The 16,517-nt window shown below is 48.6% G+C and overlaps 1 protein-coding gene across 1 annotated transcript in view; it reads right to left on the reverse strand.

Moving 5' to 3' along the window:
* Positions 1–9,269: 9,269 nt before the first annotated feature.
* The window catches only part of LOC146180327 (uncharacterized), a 30,444-nt gene continuing 23,196 nt past the window's right edge, over positions 9,270–16,517 (reverse strand). Inside the window, exon 2 of the mRNA XM_084580367.1 lies at positions 9,270–9,281. Within this exon, the coding sequence (XP_084436493.1) occupies positions 9,270–9,281 (12 nt within the window). The remainder of the gene's footprint in view (positions 9,282–16,517) is intronic.

The raw sequence follows: 16,517 nt of genomic DNA on the forward strand, positions 1-16,517 counted from the left end.
GATAACACAAGCATATATACTACAGTAGAATACACAAAAGAGCACTTACTAATTATAGGCAAATTAAGGCTATGACAGCAGCTTTTGTATTACTCCGCTTAACTGTAAACAAAGTTGATTTTAACGCTTTAATATATTTGGCAAATTATTCGTATTCACATTAAAAGAGCACTAATGAGGTCACCAGATCGAATTGGCCGAGATATCAAAGCTAATCAATAAGCGCAAGGTGGCCGATATAAGGAAGTATAACATGAAAAAAATTGAGCATGCTGTAAAGAACGGGGGAAGCCTTAAAGCGGTAAAAAAGAAATTGGGCATAGGCAAAAACCAGATGTACGCGATAAGGGAGAAGGCGGGCAACGTCATCACTAATATGGACAAGATAGTCAAAGTAGCCGAGGAGTTCTATACAGATCTCTACAATAGCCAAAGTAGTCAGGACAGTAATGAGATTGGCGGTAGGGAAAAACAGTCAGACGTTCCACCAGTGACGAAGGACGAGGTCAAGAAAGCACTAGAAACTATGAAAAGGGGGAAATCAGCTGGGGAGGATCAGATAACTACATATTTGCTGAAGGACGGTGGGGATATCGTGCTAGAAAAACTGGTCACCCTGTATACGCAGTGCCTGGTGTCATCGATGGTACCGGAAGCATGGAAGAATACAAACATTATCCTCATTCACAAGAAAGGGGACTCGAAGGGCCTTAAAAATTACAGACCAATCAGCTTACTGTCTGTTACGTATAAGGTATTTACTAAGATAATCGCTAATAGAATCAGGACAACCTTAGACTGCAATCAAGCAAAGGATCAAGCAGGGTTTCGGAAACGGTATTCTACTATCGATCATATCCATACCATCAATCAGGTGATAAAAAATGCTCGGAATATAACCAGCCCTTATACATAGCATTCATTCACTACGAAAAAGCATTTGACTCAGTTGAAACCTCGGCGGTGATGCAGGCATGGCTAAATCAGGGGGTAGACGAGCCGTACGTGGAAGTGCTGGAAGATATATATAGTGGCTGCAGAGAACCCATAGTTCTGCATAAAGAAAGTAACAAAATTCCCATAAAGAAAGGTGTTAGGCAAGGAGACACAATCTCCCCAGTACTATTCACAGCTTGTTTAGAGGAAGTATTCAGAGACTTGGAATGGGAGCAGATAGGGATAAATGTAGATGGAGAATACCTCAGTAATCTGCAATTTGCTGATGATATTGCCTTGCTAAGCAACTCGGGGGATGAACTGCAAATAATGATTGATGACCTAGATAGAAAAAGTAGAAAGGTAGGCTTGAAAATCAATATGCAGAAGAGTAAGGTAATGTTCAAGAGCCTCGGGAAGGAACAGCAGTTTACATTAGGTAGCGAAATACTGGAAGTAGTAGGCGAATATGTCTACTTAGGACAGGTAGTAACCGCAGATCCGGACCATGAAAAGGAAATAACAAGAAGAGTAAGATTGGGATGGAGCGCATTTGGCAAGCACTCGCAGATTATGACTAGCAGCTTACTGGTATCGCTCAAGAGGAAAGTATACAACAGTTGCATCTTGCCTGTACTCACCTATGGGGCTGAAACGTGGTGGCTAACCAAGAGAGTTCTACTTACGTCGAGGACAACCCAGAGGGCTATAGAACGAAAAATGGTTGGAGTAACATTGAGAGGTAACATTAACATTAAGTGGGTCAGAGAAATAACTCAAGTTACCGACATTCTAGTGAAAATTAAGAAGAAGAAATGGACATGGGCAGGACATGTAGTGCGAAGAGAGGATAACCGATGGTCGCTGAGGGTAACAAACTGGATTCCAAGGGAAGGAAAGCGTAGCAGGGGGCGGCAGAAAGGTAGGTGGGCGGATGAGATAAAGAAGTTCGCAGGGGTCAAGTGGATGCAGCTAGCACAGAACCGGGTTAAGTGGAGAAATATGGGATAGGCCTTCGCCCTGCAATGGGTATAATCAGGCTGATGATGATGATGATGAATGAGGTCACCTATGCATTTAATACCTTGCGTGGATTACCTAATTTTATTCCATAGCGCGCGTCACTCAAATAAAAAAACATGCTCGAGGAAACATTTAGTGTCTACAAAATTTTCGGCGAGCGTACCACAAAATTACACTAAGCTGCACCATCATAGTCACATCACCTAGCAAGTAGGATAACTGAGAAAAAATCAAGCTGTCACCTTGTCTGCATTTCGTTTTTGCGCTGTCCAAGTTTTTAGGCAGACTTTTCCAGTAGTTATCCTCGTCTTTAATTCAACTTCCGACCAGAGTACACAGGTCTTCTGGACACGAATCACCAGTGATTCAACTTAATCGATCTAGTTCTACGTAAATATCACGAGAGTGAGAAACACGCAAAGGCAGAGAGCTTCTTTGCATGTTTCATAATTTTTTCCATGGTTCTCTATGCTGCGCACGCTACATCGTCCCTCCAGTGCCCATATCTCATCGCACTCGTCTTCCTTTTCATGTTTCCCTACCACGTGCCCGTACTACCGCTTTTGCCGCATCATTTTGTTCCCGTACGGCAGCAGACCGGGACGCTCTACTTGACGACATCGCAGCCATGACGTGCTAATCCAACCTTGTCAATATTATTAACAGTCATCTTTCTTTGTGTTAACACCTGTTCACCAAAATATATGTAACCACCATTATGTTATACCCCTCGTGGGTCTTTAAGGTAATAAAACTGAAAGGAAATGAGATGCGCATCGAAAAGAAGAAAGCATGTATGTTTAGGAGATGCGATAAAAAATATTTGGACAATAAAATGAAATGATCGCACTCGGAACAAGAAAGTGGAGGACAGATATGAATTGAAGCAAAGAAAGGCGGTTACTGATCAAAGCTAGTAGCAAGAGGTTAAGCATCTATATTAATAGGCAATAAAATTAAGGCCGATTATAAGGCACATGCCACAGTTACAGTGATGCAGTGTTACCTTTTTTCACTCCAGTGGTTGACAACAGGTCGATAGGGCAGAGTGCTCAGCTATTCAACGGCAGCGCGTCCGGCATGAGAGTCTTTTCCGACGTCTTTCTCCTTCCCTTGTGCTGTAAGCTTCATCTTCTTTACGACTGTTACATTTTCCCCCTGGGCAACTGAAGCCCCCCGGGTGAGGTAGTTATTCGTTTCCACGAGAGTGATGCCGCTTCATCCGGGCGACATGGGCAACTTCGGTTATAACTGAGCGACGACCACTGGCTGTCATACGTGCTATTCGGTAGTTAACTTCGCTGACGCGCTCGAGCACAATGTAAGGGCCAGCGCAATGCGCCAGCAATATCTGGGCTAAACCACGCTTTCGGCCAGGTCGCCAAAGCCACACTAAGTTTCCAGGGGCGTAAGACACATGGTTATGTCGGCTGTCGTACTAAGCTTTTGCACGCTCTTGCGAAGCACGAATTCGCAAACGGGCGAGACGGCGAGCTTCTTCGCCTCAACAAAGTGTTTCCGCGATGCACGGTTCGTCATGGACGGAGTAAGGAAGAACGGTGTCTAGCCAATACCGAGGAGGGCGGCCATATAGAAGGAAGAACGGGCTGTAGCCAGTAGTCTCATGTGTTACAGTGTGGAATGCAAACGTTATAAACTGCAGTAGAATATCCCAATTCTTGTGGTCACATGCGATGTACATAGACAGCGTGTTGACGAGTGTGCGGTTTGTGCACTCTGTCAAGCCGTGGTTTGACGGTGATAGGGTGTGGAATGAAGAAAGTCCGACGCACATAAATGGAGAAGCTCTTCCACAACATCTGCCATAAACTGGCGACCTCGATCACTGATGATTACTCGCGGAGGTCGATGGCGGAGGATGACAAAACGGAGCATGAACAGGGACACGTGGTGAGTGGTGGCTGAAGGAAGAGCTGCCGTTTCGCAGTAGCGGATGAGATAGTCAGCACATACCACGGTCCAACGATTTCCGTCAGATGGCTTCGGGAAGGGGCACATAAGGTCAATTCCGACTTTCTCAAATGCACCACGTGGTGGAGTCACAGGATGCAGCAGGCCCTGTGGTGCGGACGTAGGACGTTTGTGTCATTGACACTCAGTGCAGCTCGCCACATATCGCTCAGTCGTCTGGCGCATCTTTGGCCAATAAAACTGGTCGCGGGCTCGAGGGGACCGGAAGTGGGGTCGTCGTGCATGGCACGCAGGAGGAACGAGCGGTAGCTCTCAGGAACCACAAGTAGAAAATTAGTGCCGGTGCTTGAGTAAGCCTTCTTGTACACAAGGCCATCACGGAGACAAAATGGGCTGGAAGCCGTGGAATCCCGCGCCGCCGCAAGCAATGGCTCGAGGCTTATGTCGGTCTCTTGCGCAGTCCGCAGAGCCGAGACGTCGGGAAACTCGGGCACGACGGAGGCGATGTAGTGATCGAAATTAGCAGAGTCACATACGGTCGTAGGAAGCGAAAGACGTGAAAGACAGTCTGCATCGGCATGTTCGCGGCCACTCTTGTACGAAACCGTGAAGTCGTACACCTGCAGACGAAGGGTCCAGCGTGCCAGACGACCAGATGGATCACGAAGGTTGACGAGCCAATACAGTGCATGATGGTCCATCACAACCGTGAAATGGCATCAATATAGGTAGCACCGAAACCGCTGAACAGCGAAACCTACAGCGAGGCATTGCTTCTACGTAACAATGTAGTCACGCTCAGATTTGCCGAGGGAACGGCTTGCATACGAAATTGCATGCTCGCCGGTTGCCGAACGTTGCTAAAGCACAGCGCCAACACCAATCCCACTTGTATCAGTGTGGACGTCAGTCGGAGCGGAGAGGTTTAAGTGCCGTAGTATGGGATGTGACGTAAGCAGAAACTTTAGTTGGCGGAAAGACGCGTCACAATCTGAGGTCCAGTCGAAAGGGACGTCCTTTTCTAGAAGGGATGTCAGAGGGTAGGCAACATCGGCAAAACCTCGGAATGAATCGTCGGAAGTAGGAACACAGCCCCAGAAACCTGCAGAGCTCTTTTTGAGTCTGTGGTCGTTGGAATGCTGCAACTGCTGCAGACTTCTGTGGATCTGGCCGAACTCCATCGCGGTCGACGAGATGCCCGAGTACCAGCGCTTGACGGTCACCAAAACGGCACTTTTTGGAATTCAGGACAAGGCAAGCCTTCAATGGGCAATCTAAAACAACAGCGAGTCGCGTGTTATGTTCAGTAAAAAGCCGACCAAAATAACAAAATCGTCTAAATAGCACATGCAGATGTCCCACTTGAGGCCACGAAGTATTGTGTCCATAAATCTTTCAAAGGTGGCCGGCGCATTACATAGGCCGAAGGGCATCACGTTAAATTCAAATAGGCCGCCCGGCGTAATAAATGCACTTCTTCCTTGTCACCAGGTTCCATCGGAATCTGCCAATACCCCGATCGCACATCGAGTGAAGAGAAGACACGGCAAAAAAAGGCAATCTATGGCATCGTCGATGCGCGGGAGATAGTACACATCCTTTTTAGTGACGGAGTTGAGGCGACGATAGTCGATGCAGAACCTCCATGTTCCGTCTCTTTTCTTTACCAATATCACGGCAGCAGCCCAAGGACTGGAAGATTCCTGTATTACGCCCCTGTTCAACATGTCTTGGACTTGCTCGGTGATGATCTTACGCTCTGATGGTGACACACGGTACGGCTTTGGACGGATCGGTACGGCTTTGGACGGTACGGCTTTGGACGGATAGAGGAAAACGTTGTTAGCCGTCGGACTGCGCGAAATCAAACGAATACGTGCTAAGACAATAGGCTAGTCAAGATCTGGCGTTGTGAGGCGTTTGTAGATGCGCTGATCATCGGAGCAAGCTTCTGGTCAGCGGGCGAGTGAGAAGCGGGGTTGCCGGGGGAAGGAGTAACGAGAGCTACGTAATTCGGTATATCTGCGCTACATGAGGCTAGTTTCAAGACCGCTGGTAAAACAGCTGGTTCCGGTGAGCAATTTATAGTCCACAGTCTGGTATGGCCCTCTTTCACACAAACCAAACAATGGGGCACTAACACATTTTTCTTTACGCACTGTGAATGAAGAGGTGCCACAGAAGCCTCAAATGAGTCGTTAATGGCACGGGAGCTGGACACCTGGACGTACACTGCAGAATGTGGCGGTACGACGACTTCATCACACACATACACAAAACGTCCTCATAATTTGAAGACTCTTCCAAAAGTTCACGAGGAAGAGACCCACTAACACTTAGTGCTCCCGTCCGGCAAACAACTGTAGCGCGGCACATAGGCAGGACATCAATTCCCATGATTACGTCGTGTGTAGATCGGGGCGTTACTACAAACTCCGCTGGAAATGCTGCGCCTCCCAAAGAAACTTTAACGCTGTACACCCCAACTGGATACATCAACTCTCCACTCACTCACTCCCAAATAAACATGACTTTGTTCTTCAAGAGGTTCTTAAAATTTCAACTCATGAGCGAAACAGTAGCACCAGTGTCTACCAACGCCATTTTAGACAAACCGTCAACAACTACATTAACCTTGTTCATTAACAGACGGAGGAATACTAGGTAGAAGCGCACATTGTCCTACGACCTCACCTCCATCGGCATCGCTGGCTAGTTTTCCTACAAGGGTGGCGGAGATCGGCGCCTTGGTGACGGGGAACGGCGCACACGAAGTGACGGAGGTGGTGTGACACTACGGTCAGACGCTGGCGAATGGCTCCGAAACCCTTTGTTTTGCAAACGGGTATGTTCTGGCCATAGGTGTCTATGTAGGACTGGACAGCGCGTCGGTTCGATACTGTCGGGCGGTTCCTGGACGATTCGCACCGATTGCTGTAGCGGGAAATGTGACCCGCGACACCACACCGGTAGCACACCGGAAGAGGGTGATCAAAAAGTGGCGTGTCAGCTGGTTCCTGCATGATAGGCCGCGATTAATATCTAGATGGTGTTTTCGGGACGATGCAGCTGTCCGGCTACTGGCGAGATGTACGACTGTAGTAAGGCGAGGATCTCTGCGCTGATGATAAGAGAGTTGTTGGTAATTATATTCGGCTCTTGGTGGCGGGGTGTACAGGTCTTCGCGGCAGGCGAAGTCCGTGACATTCGCGGACGTCGGCGGGCACGCACCCCCATAGGTTGGAAGAGCATATACGTGACCTCCGAAGCCATTGTGCCGGGCAACCTGCTCACGTCGTGACATCTCATCTCGAACGATTTTACAAATGGCGCAAAGGAGGCTTTGAGATGATGATTCTTCAATATTAGCAGTGACATTTGCGAGCCGTCCAAATTTCGCTTTATGCGATGAATCTTTAGGGTCCCGTATGTTCGGCAGTGTCGGATAACGTCAGAGACCAAACTCAAGTTATCCTTGGCAATGAAGAAGTGGTAGACGTTTTCCACAATGCCCTTGAGCAGATGGCCTACTTTATCGACCTCAGTTATCCGGCTGTTGACGGTCTTGCACAGCTTGAGTATAGCCTTGGTGTAGGTGGTATAAGTTTCTCCTGCTGCAAGGCCCTCTGAGCAAGTGTCTGCTCGGCCTGTTTCTTCTTTGCAGCTAGGTCACCGAAACATTATTTGATTGCTTCGACAAAACTTTCCCAAGTTGTCAGGGAGTCCTCGAGGTTCTCATACCACATCAAGGCGGTTTGCGTCAAGAAGAAGACAACATTCGCTAGTTTAGCCATCGTATCCCAGCGGTTTTAGCGGCTGACACGTTCATGACTGAGCCAGTCATCAACATCTTCCCCTGCTTGCCGGCAAAGAAACGAGGCTCGCGAAATGTTAGCGTCGTATTCGTCGTGGTCGGCGGTACATCGCCAGACGAGGGTAGAGGGTGTTGATGTTCTGGGCTGCTCGGTAGTCTGCTGCATTCTTGTCGAAAAGGGTGGGAGACAAGCGAGGCGACGGCTTCGACGAAGCTCCAGCGGTTGAGGATGCGTCTTGAGGGTAATCGAACCCCGCACCTCCACCAATTTGTTACGACGGGGCTGAGACGTTGGAGCGCTGGGCAACAGTACGATGGGGCAGGGAGCTCAGCTGGTCAACGGCAGCGCGTCCGGCACGAGAGTCTTTTGCAAAGTCTTTCTCCTTCACTTCTGCTGTAAGCTTCATCCTCTTCACGACTTCTTCACGACTATATTAAGGCAATTACTTGGCATTTCTGATACCCCCATTGACAAACGCATCTAAGGACGCGAGCAGAAGTGAAATGTTATTTCCTGCTGTTAATGGAAAGACAGGTTTTCCTATAAATGAATGCACATTTCCCCCTTCGTGTACCTTGACTGAAAGCGACTGAACATTGGTTGGCACAAGAGGTTCAGCGACCCTCGGAGTAGGAAACGAAAACAAGTTTTGCTTGCAAGAAACAGAGATACAAAAAGGAGCAAGTATGCCTGCAATAATATGATGATGGCCTGCCTTTTTATCAACAGCTGTAAACAACTTGTCACTCCTAGTAGGTCTTTGTATGCAAATTTTGAGCTGTCTCTATCGAAGCTGTGAATGACTCGTGCTTCAACTAGGCAGAAAAATTCTCAACACGATCAAAAATCTCCTGAATGATAACGTATATAGTACTCGCTTTGGATTTGAAGGGGACCTTCGACAACGTAACCCACGAAATTATTTTAACACCTCATCCCAAGCAGATTACGGCAAAGACATCTTTAACTACATTAGGAAATGTCTCACTGACCGGAAATTTTACATCGGGACTCATGACACCGAACATGGCCCATACGAACTAGGCATGCGAGGGACCCCGCAAGGAGCGGTCTCTTGCCACTACTATTTATCTAGCTATGATGAGACTTCCCGCTCAGCTGGCGGGGATCCACAGTATCCAGCACGCGCTGTACACCGACGACATCACCATCTGGGCTAAACACGGTTTGGTAGAAGAAATGAAGACCAACCTGACGCCATCGGCGCACAGTGTAGACAACTACGCCAGCGTTGCCGCTTTCAGTGCTCCCCGTCTAAATCGGATTTTGTTCACATACGCCCCTCATCAAAGTGCACCACCAAAATCGATCTCACCGTTAACAATGTACCCATACCCGAACACGACGAGATCCGAATACTGACTGGGCTTCTTTATTCACAAGCATCGTAGAGCTGACACAACACTGGCCAAATTGCATATGGTGGGGGACCAAGTGGACCGCATGGTCCGCCGGCTTTCGAGCAAGCGCGGTGAGTTACAATGAGAAGACGCCTTGCGGCTGGCTCATGCACTTATAACCAGTCGATTCCTATACTCGGCTTCATACCTCCACCTGCGCAAATTTGACGAGAATTCACAAGAAGTCATTTTCCGTAAAATATACAACCGTGCCCTCAACCTCCCTGTCAACACCTCCAACGAAAGCTTACTTGGCCTGGGGATGGTGAACACCTTAATTGAAGTACAAGATGCACACTTGATAAATCAATACCCAAGACAGTCTACAACGCTGTCAGGTTGCCGTCTCCTCGCCCGACTGCACATTCACCGCTCAAAACTTTCAGGAGACACTTTGACAGTCTAAAAGGCGGAGAGGCGTAAGCCCACGCACGCCAAGGCAGACTACTGACAAAGGAAGCGCACTGTTAAAGTAATCCCGTCGGCGGGCGCCGACTGCAATCATCCATCGTCTCTCCCCGCCCCTGTCATGTCGCGCAGCTGCCGCGCAGACTGGTTGCGCCACCCCCTGGCAGGCAATGCAATCATAACCGTCGACAGGAGCGACGTCACAGTAATTCTATTGTTACGCGCCTGATACAACCATCAATCATCTTGCTCCGCCCCCTGTTACACCGCATGGCGGCTGCGCAGACTGGTGGCGCCACCCAGTAGCAGCCATAGCATTTACTTAGTCGACGGCCATAACATCAATTTCCATCGACTATATAGACGTCCGTGAGTTTGATATGAAATTTAAGAAATGGTTAATAATTACTTGACTATTCAATGTTTCGTTGTCAAATTTAGTAGGTAGGTTCAATATTACCCCACTACCACTACTAATTATTACTTGGGCCTCTGCCTCTTTGGTGTTAGTATGTTCTTGGTCGACTTCCTGTTCCGTTGAAAAACGCGGACACTTTTGTTCCCGACCAAGGATGAGGCATTAAAGTGTTTCGTTTTAATACATTTGGAAGACCGCGTACATATCCCAACAGAGTGAAGATATGCATTGCACGCACCCCCTCTTCTGGCCAACATGACAGGAGAGGACCATAGTGGCAGACGTCGCGCGCGGGCGGTAGCCTTGGCACGCCACTACGGACAAAAACATGGAGTCTTCTACGTGGACGCCTCCGGCCTGCACCATGGGGTTTGGTACACGACCGCAGTCGACCATCTAAACGCTATAATAAACGGACTTACTTTCCGTGCACACAACATAACACACGCGCAAGAGGTTCCATCGCGCTAGACGAAGCAGAGAAGGACTCATGGGTCATTATGACCGACCCCAGTGGCGCCTGCCCCAATATCGAGCAGGTGTACATATCGTACTTTTCCAGCAGAATTTTACAAAACAGCGAATGTCTCGGTGGCCCTGCACATCGAACGATTATCCGGACCCCGTCTCACACTGGCCTCGAGGGAAATGAGATGGCCGATGCCGCCGCACGCGTGCTCACTTTCCGGGCACCAACCTCGTCTCCCACCGATCCTGACCCTGAGCCTAACCCCGCCTACATTTTAAAATAAGTATTTCAATTCTATCAATCCAGCCAAGCAATCTATAGTAAGCCCAGCAAGGACCTTCTCCTTGGCCTTTACACCAAAACTTTACTGTGCCCGGCAGTATGAAAATACTTTGACCCCGCTTGCACAGGAAAACGCCCGTACTGTGAGGAAAAGTCCTCGGATATTTTCCACATGGTATGGCTTGTCAAAAAGCTCCAAATCTATCCCCCTACCCAACACTATCCGATAGAACTGGGAGGCGGCCCTGCTCGGCTGCTCTGACCTGACGGTGCAGCAGGCATTGTTCGAACGGCTCGGGCCGCTGCCGTCGCCGATAAGCTATCATAAGAGGGAGACCACTTAGTAATTGTAAGGGGTCGCCCCTTAAAGACCGCTCCCGTACTCTCTCTGTATATAAAAAAATAAATGTTTTTTTTTTATTACCATCGTAGTAGTCCTTTGGTTGTGTTTGGAAAAGCCAGAGGTTAAAACTCATCAAATGAGTAATATATATTGCAGCCACTGCCGTAAATAATTATGAAACAATACTCCATTACTCTAATTATTAAACCGCCTCTTTATGCATTCACATTACAATTCACATTCGAGTTCAGTTCGTGTATTCTACTTCAAATGATGTGTTAGATATTAGAATACTTGGAACGCTGTTTGGTATTCACCTAGCACGCTAAATAGTTTATAACAATTTAATTTCTTCCTAGACGACGCTTCGGTTTCAACATTTCTGTGATGGCTATGACATGCACTTCCTGTATACGGCACGTAAAGCAGAAAGAGTTGCAATTGCAAACAGGCGGATCTGAGATCCTGTCCCATTTCGCCAGAAAGAGCACGCAGTGACCGAGCGCCCCGCGAGCGATGTATCTCGGACGGTATGGTCGCCCCACGCAGGGCGTCAACGCGCATGCGCGTTGCTTACTTTTCAGTTACACGGGCACAGTCTGCACGCTGCTTTTGCGCCTTTTTGCTTCTTTTGTGATTTTCTTTCTCCTTCGAAGTGTGGTTGCCCGCAGCGACGAAACCGGTCCAGTACTGTATGTGAAGACGCGCGCTTGTGCGGGGGGGGGGGGGGGGGGGGGGGATGAAGACGCGTGTTCGAAGGGGAGGAGCAGTGGTGGGAGGGTCGATTATGTGAGTTTTAAAGCGGGGCTCACTTGCGCTGTTAAGGCTTTCAATTCAATATAATGTTCCTATTAAAAACGGGGATTCATTATGTCTAAATTATAGCCTAATCATCAAGTGGTACCACGCACATAATGTCCTCCCCATTGTAAAATCTGCTTGCACGGACCTCACGGAGTTTTCAAAACAGTGTGTTTACACGTGGAAACATAAACCGCCCTGCCTACATTTTTAAAAATACACAGAAGTGAATAAGAGTGGGTTGCTACAAGAAGAAAAGGCCCTGTCCGAAATACATTTATAAAACCGGGCATGTACGTTACGCACTCCAAACAATTTGCGCCAATAACTGCCTTGAGTGTTCAGTCGTGCGTTGGTGCCACACACACACACCTGTTATGCACGGCTGTTCAATTTTAAGCGCAAATGCTGTTGTCCATATCGCAAACAAAAAAATAGGTCCATGCACTCCCTGGCGTGTAAGACAGGATAGGATAGGATAAACTTTATTGCTCTACTTTAGAGATATTGCGCACCACTGAGTTTTGCTGCTCGCTGGGCAGGGATGACCAGTCCTCTTTGTAGGATTGGGTTGCCGCTGCAGAGCATACTCTCCCAATGTTCCGCAATCGGATTTTATTTCTGGAAAGCTTTATTTCTATCCTATTGCTAAGTGATGTGATATAGGGTGGATATAGCACCGCACCATGAACAAACATCCCTGTACTGGTTCGGGAACATTTTACTTAAGATGGGTAAATTAGGGAAGGTCCTAGTTTGCAGTTTTCGCCATTAGGCTGCTTCATGTTGATTTAAGTTTAAATCTCACGCAAATTCACCAAGTGCTTGAAAATCACGTTTTCCGCAGTTATTTCGAGCAGGATACGAAGACAGAACTCATTTGGTATTTGCATTGACTGCTGCAAGGATACATACTTACGGCCGCGTACTGAATCCAACAATGGTGATGGTTTCCCGCCGTTGCTGTATTCTGTACGCCGCCGACATTCCACAGCTCTGCTGTTCTATTCACAAATGTGTAGCAAGCACGAACCGGAGTACATGTACCATCTATAGGCGCAAAAGAACGAAATTTCACACAGGACCATGTAAAACAAAATTAACGGAAGAAGAAATTGACGAAAGACATAGGTAGCGGCCACAGGTCTTGTAGCGTCTCCAACAAGCTCAGAAGTGAACTATTATGGAGAAGGCAGCGCAGCTGAGCAGCAAGAGACACAGGCGCTTGGTCTAAAAAAGAATTGGCAGCAACACCTGCTGCAAACGCGGCGACGGCATAGGCACCGCACCTCGGAGGTGTCGGCGGTGGCCCCGGTGCACCGGCTGTGCACCGTGTGACATCACTCCATCCAGCCCCGCCGTATCGGTTCCGCTCGCACTGACAGACATGGGCTAGGAGCTGCTGGGAACATATTGGTCCTGTAACTAGGGAACCACCCCGTCTGGGGTCTGCATGCACCACCGGATTATTTCGGGCCTAATAAATGTTAATTCCTCCTCCTCCTCCTCCTACAGGCGCATGCGTAGCTGGCGCGGCGGCGGCACTGCTGAGTCACCCGCGCAGCGAAAGAGTCGGCGATGGCATCGACGCGGCTCTCTAGCTTCTCTCCAGGTTACGCCACTAGTTCCTCGCGCATGCGCATCTTTGCTCATCGGGGGCTTAGAGAAATAGCTCGGCGACTAGCGTGTTGAAAAAAAAGCCCCCCCTCCCCCCCCCCCCCCCCCCCCCCCCCCCCCCCATCAAGCCTACAAAGTTGTTTTTTTCCATGTTTTTCATTGTTGGCCTCCGGTTCGCCTTCGGGATGACACATCCCTTCTTTCTGATTTTACCTACGCCCCTTCCGGCCCCCCATAGTTAAGTGCTGTGTTCAGAGAAAACCGAGGCGACGGCTGCATGAGAGCTACGGAGGAACAGTAGAGAGGGAAGGAGCGAGCGAGCCCCGGCTCCATAGTAAAGAACATTGCAAACACGGGGGCCATTTGGTCGATCATACTGGGGAATACTGCGCTACTTGATAGACAGAGACAAGTTAAAGACGGCACACGTCTTTCATTTGTCTCTGTCTATCAAGCAGCACAGTATTCCCCAGTAAGTCCTTGGTAAAGCCCTGCATAGAGATGCCTATCTCTACTGGGCGCGCTGCGGGCGCTGTACGCGCCAATCATGACTCTCTTTCTCTTCTCTTTCAAAGAACTGGTGTGGCCGGCCGCGCTGCTAACAAAAGGCATGCACACATCTGCGAGTATTGGAACTCCTGCAGCAACTTTAAAGGATAACGTTGTCAATTTTGTCAAGGCCAGAAGATTTCGACCTGTCCTCAATAACGATATAGTTTCTGGCAACGCAGCAACTTTGCCTGAACCCATTAGTTGCGTGCGTTGACAAACATGCGGATCGTTTTTTTTTTTTATCTTTCGCTTTCCACTCATAGCAACCGCTCCTTTCACTAGTATTTCTTTATTCCTTTCCGCAGCGCGGTTGGAATGATAAACAAGTTTGTTCTTTAGCCATTGTGATGTGATGTATGTGTTGTGCGCCATATATACGTGCCGAGACTTGTCAAACTCGCAGCATGCGCAAAAACCTGCCGTTTTTTGGCAACCGTGCGAATGGCAAGAATCTAAAATTGTACTTCGGTAGTCTTCCTGCGCTTCATTTTGCACGGCATATGTCTATAGTCGGATACTGGTTAAGAAAAAAACAGCAAACAGCACTCGAAGGAGGCCCTCCCACCAGTGGCATGGCTTTAAATGTGTGACATCTCGGCACACAGGAGAAAAGAAAAAAAAAACAAATAGAAAAACCAGTTCTTCCGCGCTGACGGGCTCATGGACGTTTACCAAATCGGCCGCCTCCGGTTGTCGCGTCCATCCCTCGGTGCATACTTTGGAGGATGTCGGGGTGCCGCCTCGTAGGGCACCTTGGCATTAAAGAGATGCAGTGATGCGCAGAACAACAGAACATTAAGCGGTTTCGTGAAAACTTGACAGTGGTAAAATTCACCATCAGAATTCGTCATTATATCTGTTGTACTCTGATGCGCAAACGAGTATCGATAGAATTGAGTAAAGGTATGTATTTTGGCTGGTACTAAAAAGCGTTTAGAACTATTTGCCAGCACGAACTCACTCGAAGAAACCACGTTACAAGCACTACTCAGAGGTGCACGACGGTCGACCGTTACGTCATTGTGTAGCTGGGCATCTATTGTTTGGAGGGAGCTGCTTTGATAGCTGGATGCCGCATTTACCTCGACCTGTATCTGACTATAGAAAGCACGCACAGCGCATTTGGTCGTTTCTCTTGGTAAACAGACGATGCGGCTTGAAATGCTTTATGGGTAATTCAACAGCGTTAAAAAAAATTTGGAGGACGCTTAAGCTTCGCCTTCAAGAGTGGAACGCGATAGCGTTATTGCACCTCGTTCGCACCGCCCACTAATTCGCTCGGTATGCTCTTGAGTCACACAGACATAGTTTTCATACTCAACACTTCTAAGTGCACTGTACAACTTTTTTTTGTAATTATTTGTTCGAAGAAGTGCTTCTCACAATCTACATTATCGCACTGTGTTGTGCACACTACAACGTTTCTTGCTCCCGTGTTCCTTTAGCGTTCACACAAGAGCGAGCGTGCAAGGCCCTGCAATACAACACCCGTCGACCTGCCAAGGAGTGTAAGACAATGCGCTACGGCGCAGCAATCACTGATGAGGCGCCCCGCGTCGGACTTTGCACTCACGAATCACGCGGTGAACGCAGCGTTCGGCGCGGCAACAAAAAATGCGCCTGAGCAAGCCGAACGAACCAAAGAAATCGTGTCTCGGAGGGAGAAAGCAGGGCAGCGACGCGCCATGAAGGCGGACGCGATCATGGGGCTGACGCCTTGATCGGATCGTCCTCTATCTCGCTTTGGAGCACCACGCAGAAGCATGATTCTTCGGAAGCAGCTCCACACACATCGCAGGGGACGCTTTCACAGCAGAAGCGCTTCGGCGCAGCGATCACGTCAGAGGCGTCCGGCATCAGACGCTGCACCTAGCAATCGCGCTGTGAGCGGAAAGAGGAGCCGCGTCGCCTAAACATCACTGCTCGAGTGACGCACGCTGGATGTTGGAAGGGGAGAGAGCGAGAAAACGTATTAAACGCAAGGGTATTGGGGCATCCTCGCACCGGTACACGCGCGGCCCGAAGGGGAGAAGCGGGTGAGCGAAGATAGTGATCTAAAGAAAGGAAAGACGACCTCTTGCTCAACTCTACTTCTAATTTCCGGAGCTCAATTTCTTGCTCCAGCCTTTTTGCTTCTCTCTCAATTTCACGCTCACGCCTCTTATCCTCCTTTTCCCGCTCTTTCTGCTGTCTGAGCTGCTCCTCCATTTTTTGTTCGATGAGGCTCCATGCTTCACTCAGCTCCTCATCATCGGTTCCCAAATCAGTGACTGCCTCTAAAATCGAGGGTTTTCGTGCCAAACCACTTGTATCAATTCCCAATTCCTCACACAACAGCAACAGTTCCGGTTTCTGCATCTTTTATAGGTCCATGATCGCTCCGAGATTCGGCTACTTCCAAGCCAACTGTGCAAACTACCAAACCTAAAGGCGTTTCAACACTCTTTACCAGTTCTAAAATCTAACCCTGTTCTAGAACCTGGTCCACATCAGAAGAAAA

This window comes from Amblyomma maculatum, chromosome 9 (genome assembly GCF_055883805.1).
Source record: "Amblyomma maculatum isolate TAMU_Amacu chromosome 9, ASM5588380v1, whole genome shotgun sequence".
Classification (NCBI taxonomy): Eukaryota; Metazoa; Arthropoda; class Arachnida; order Ixodida; family Ixodidae; genus Amblyomma; species Amblyomma maculatum.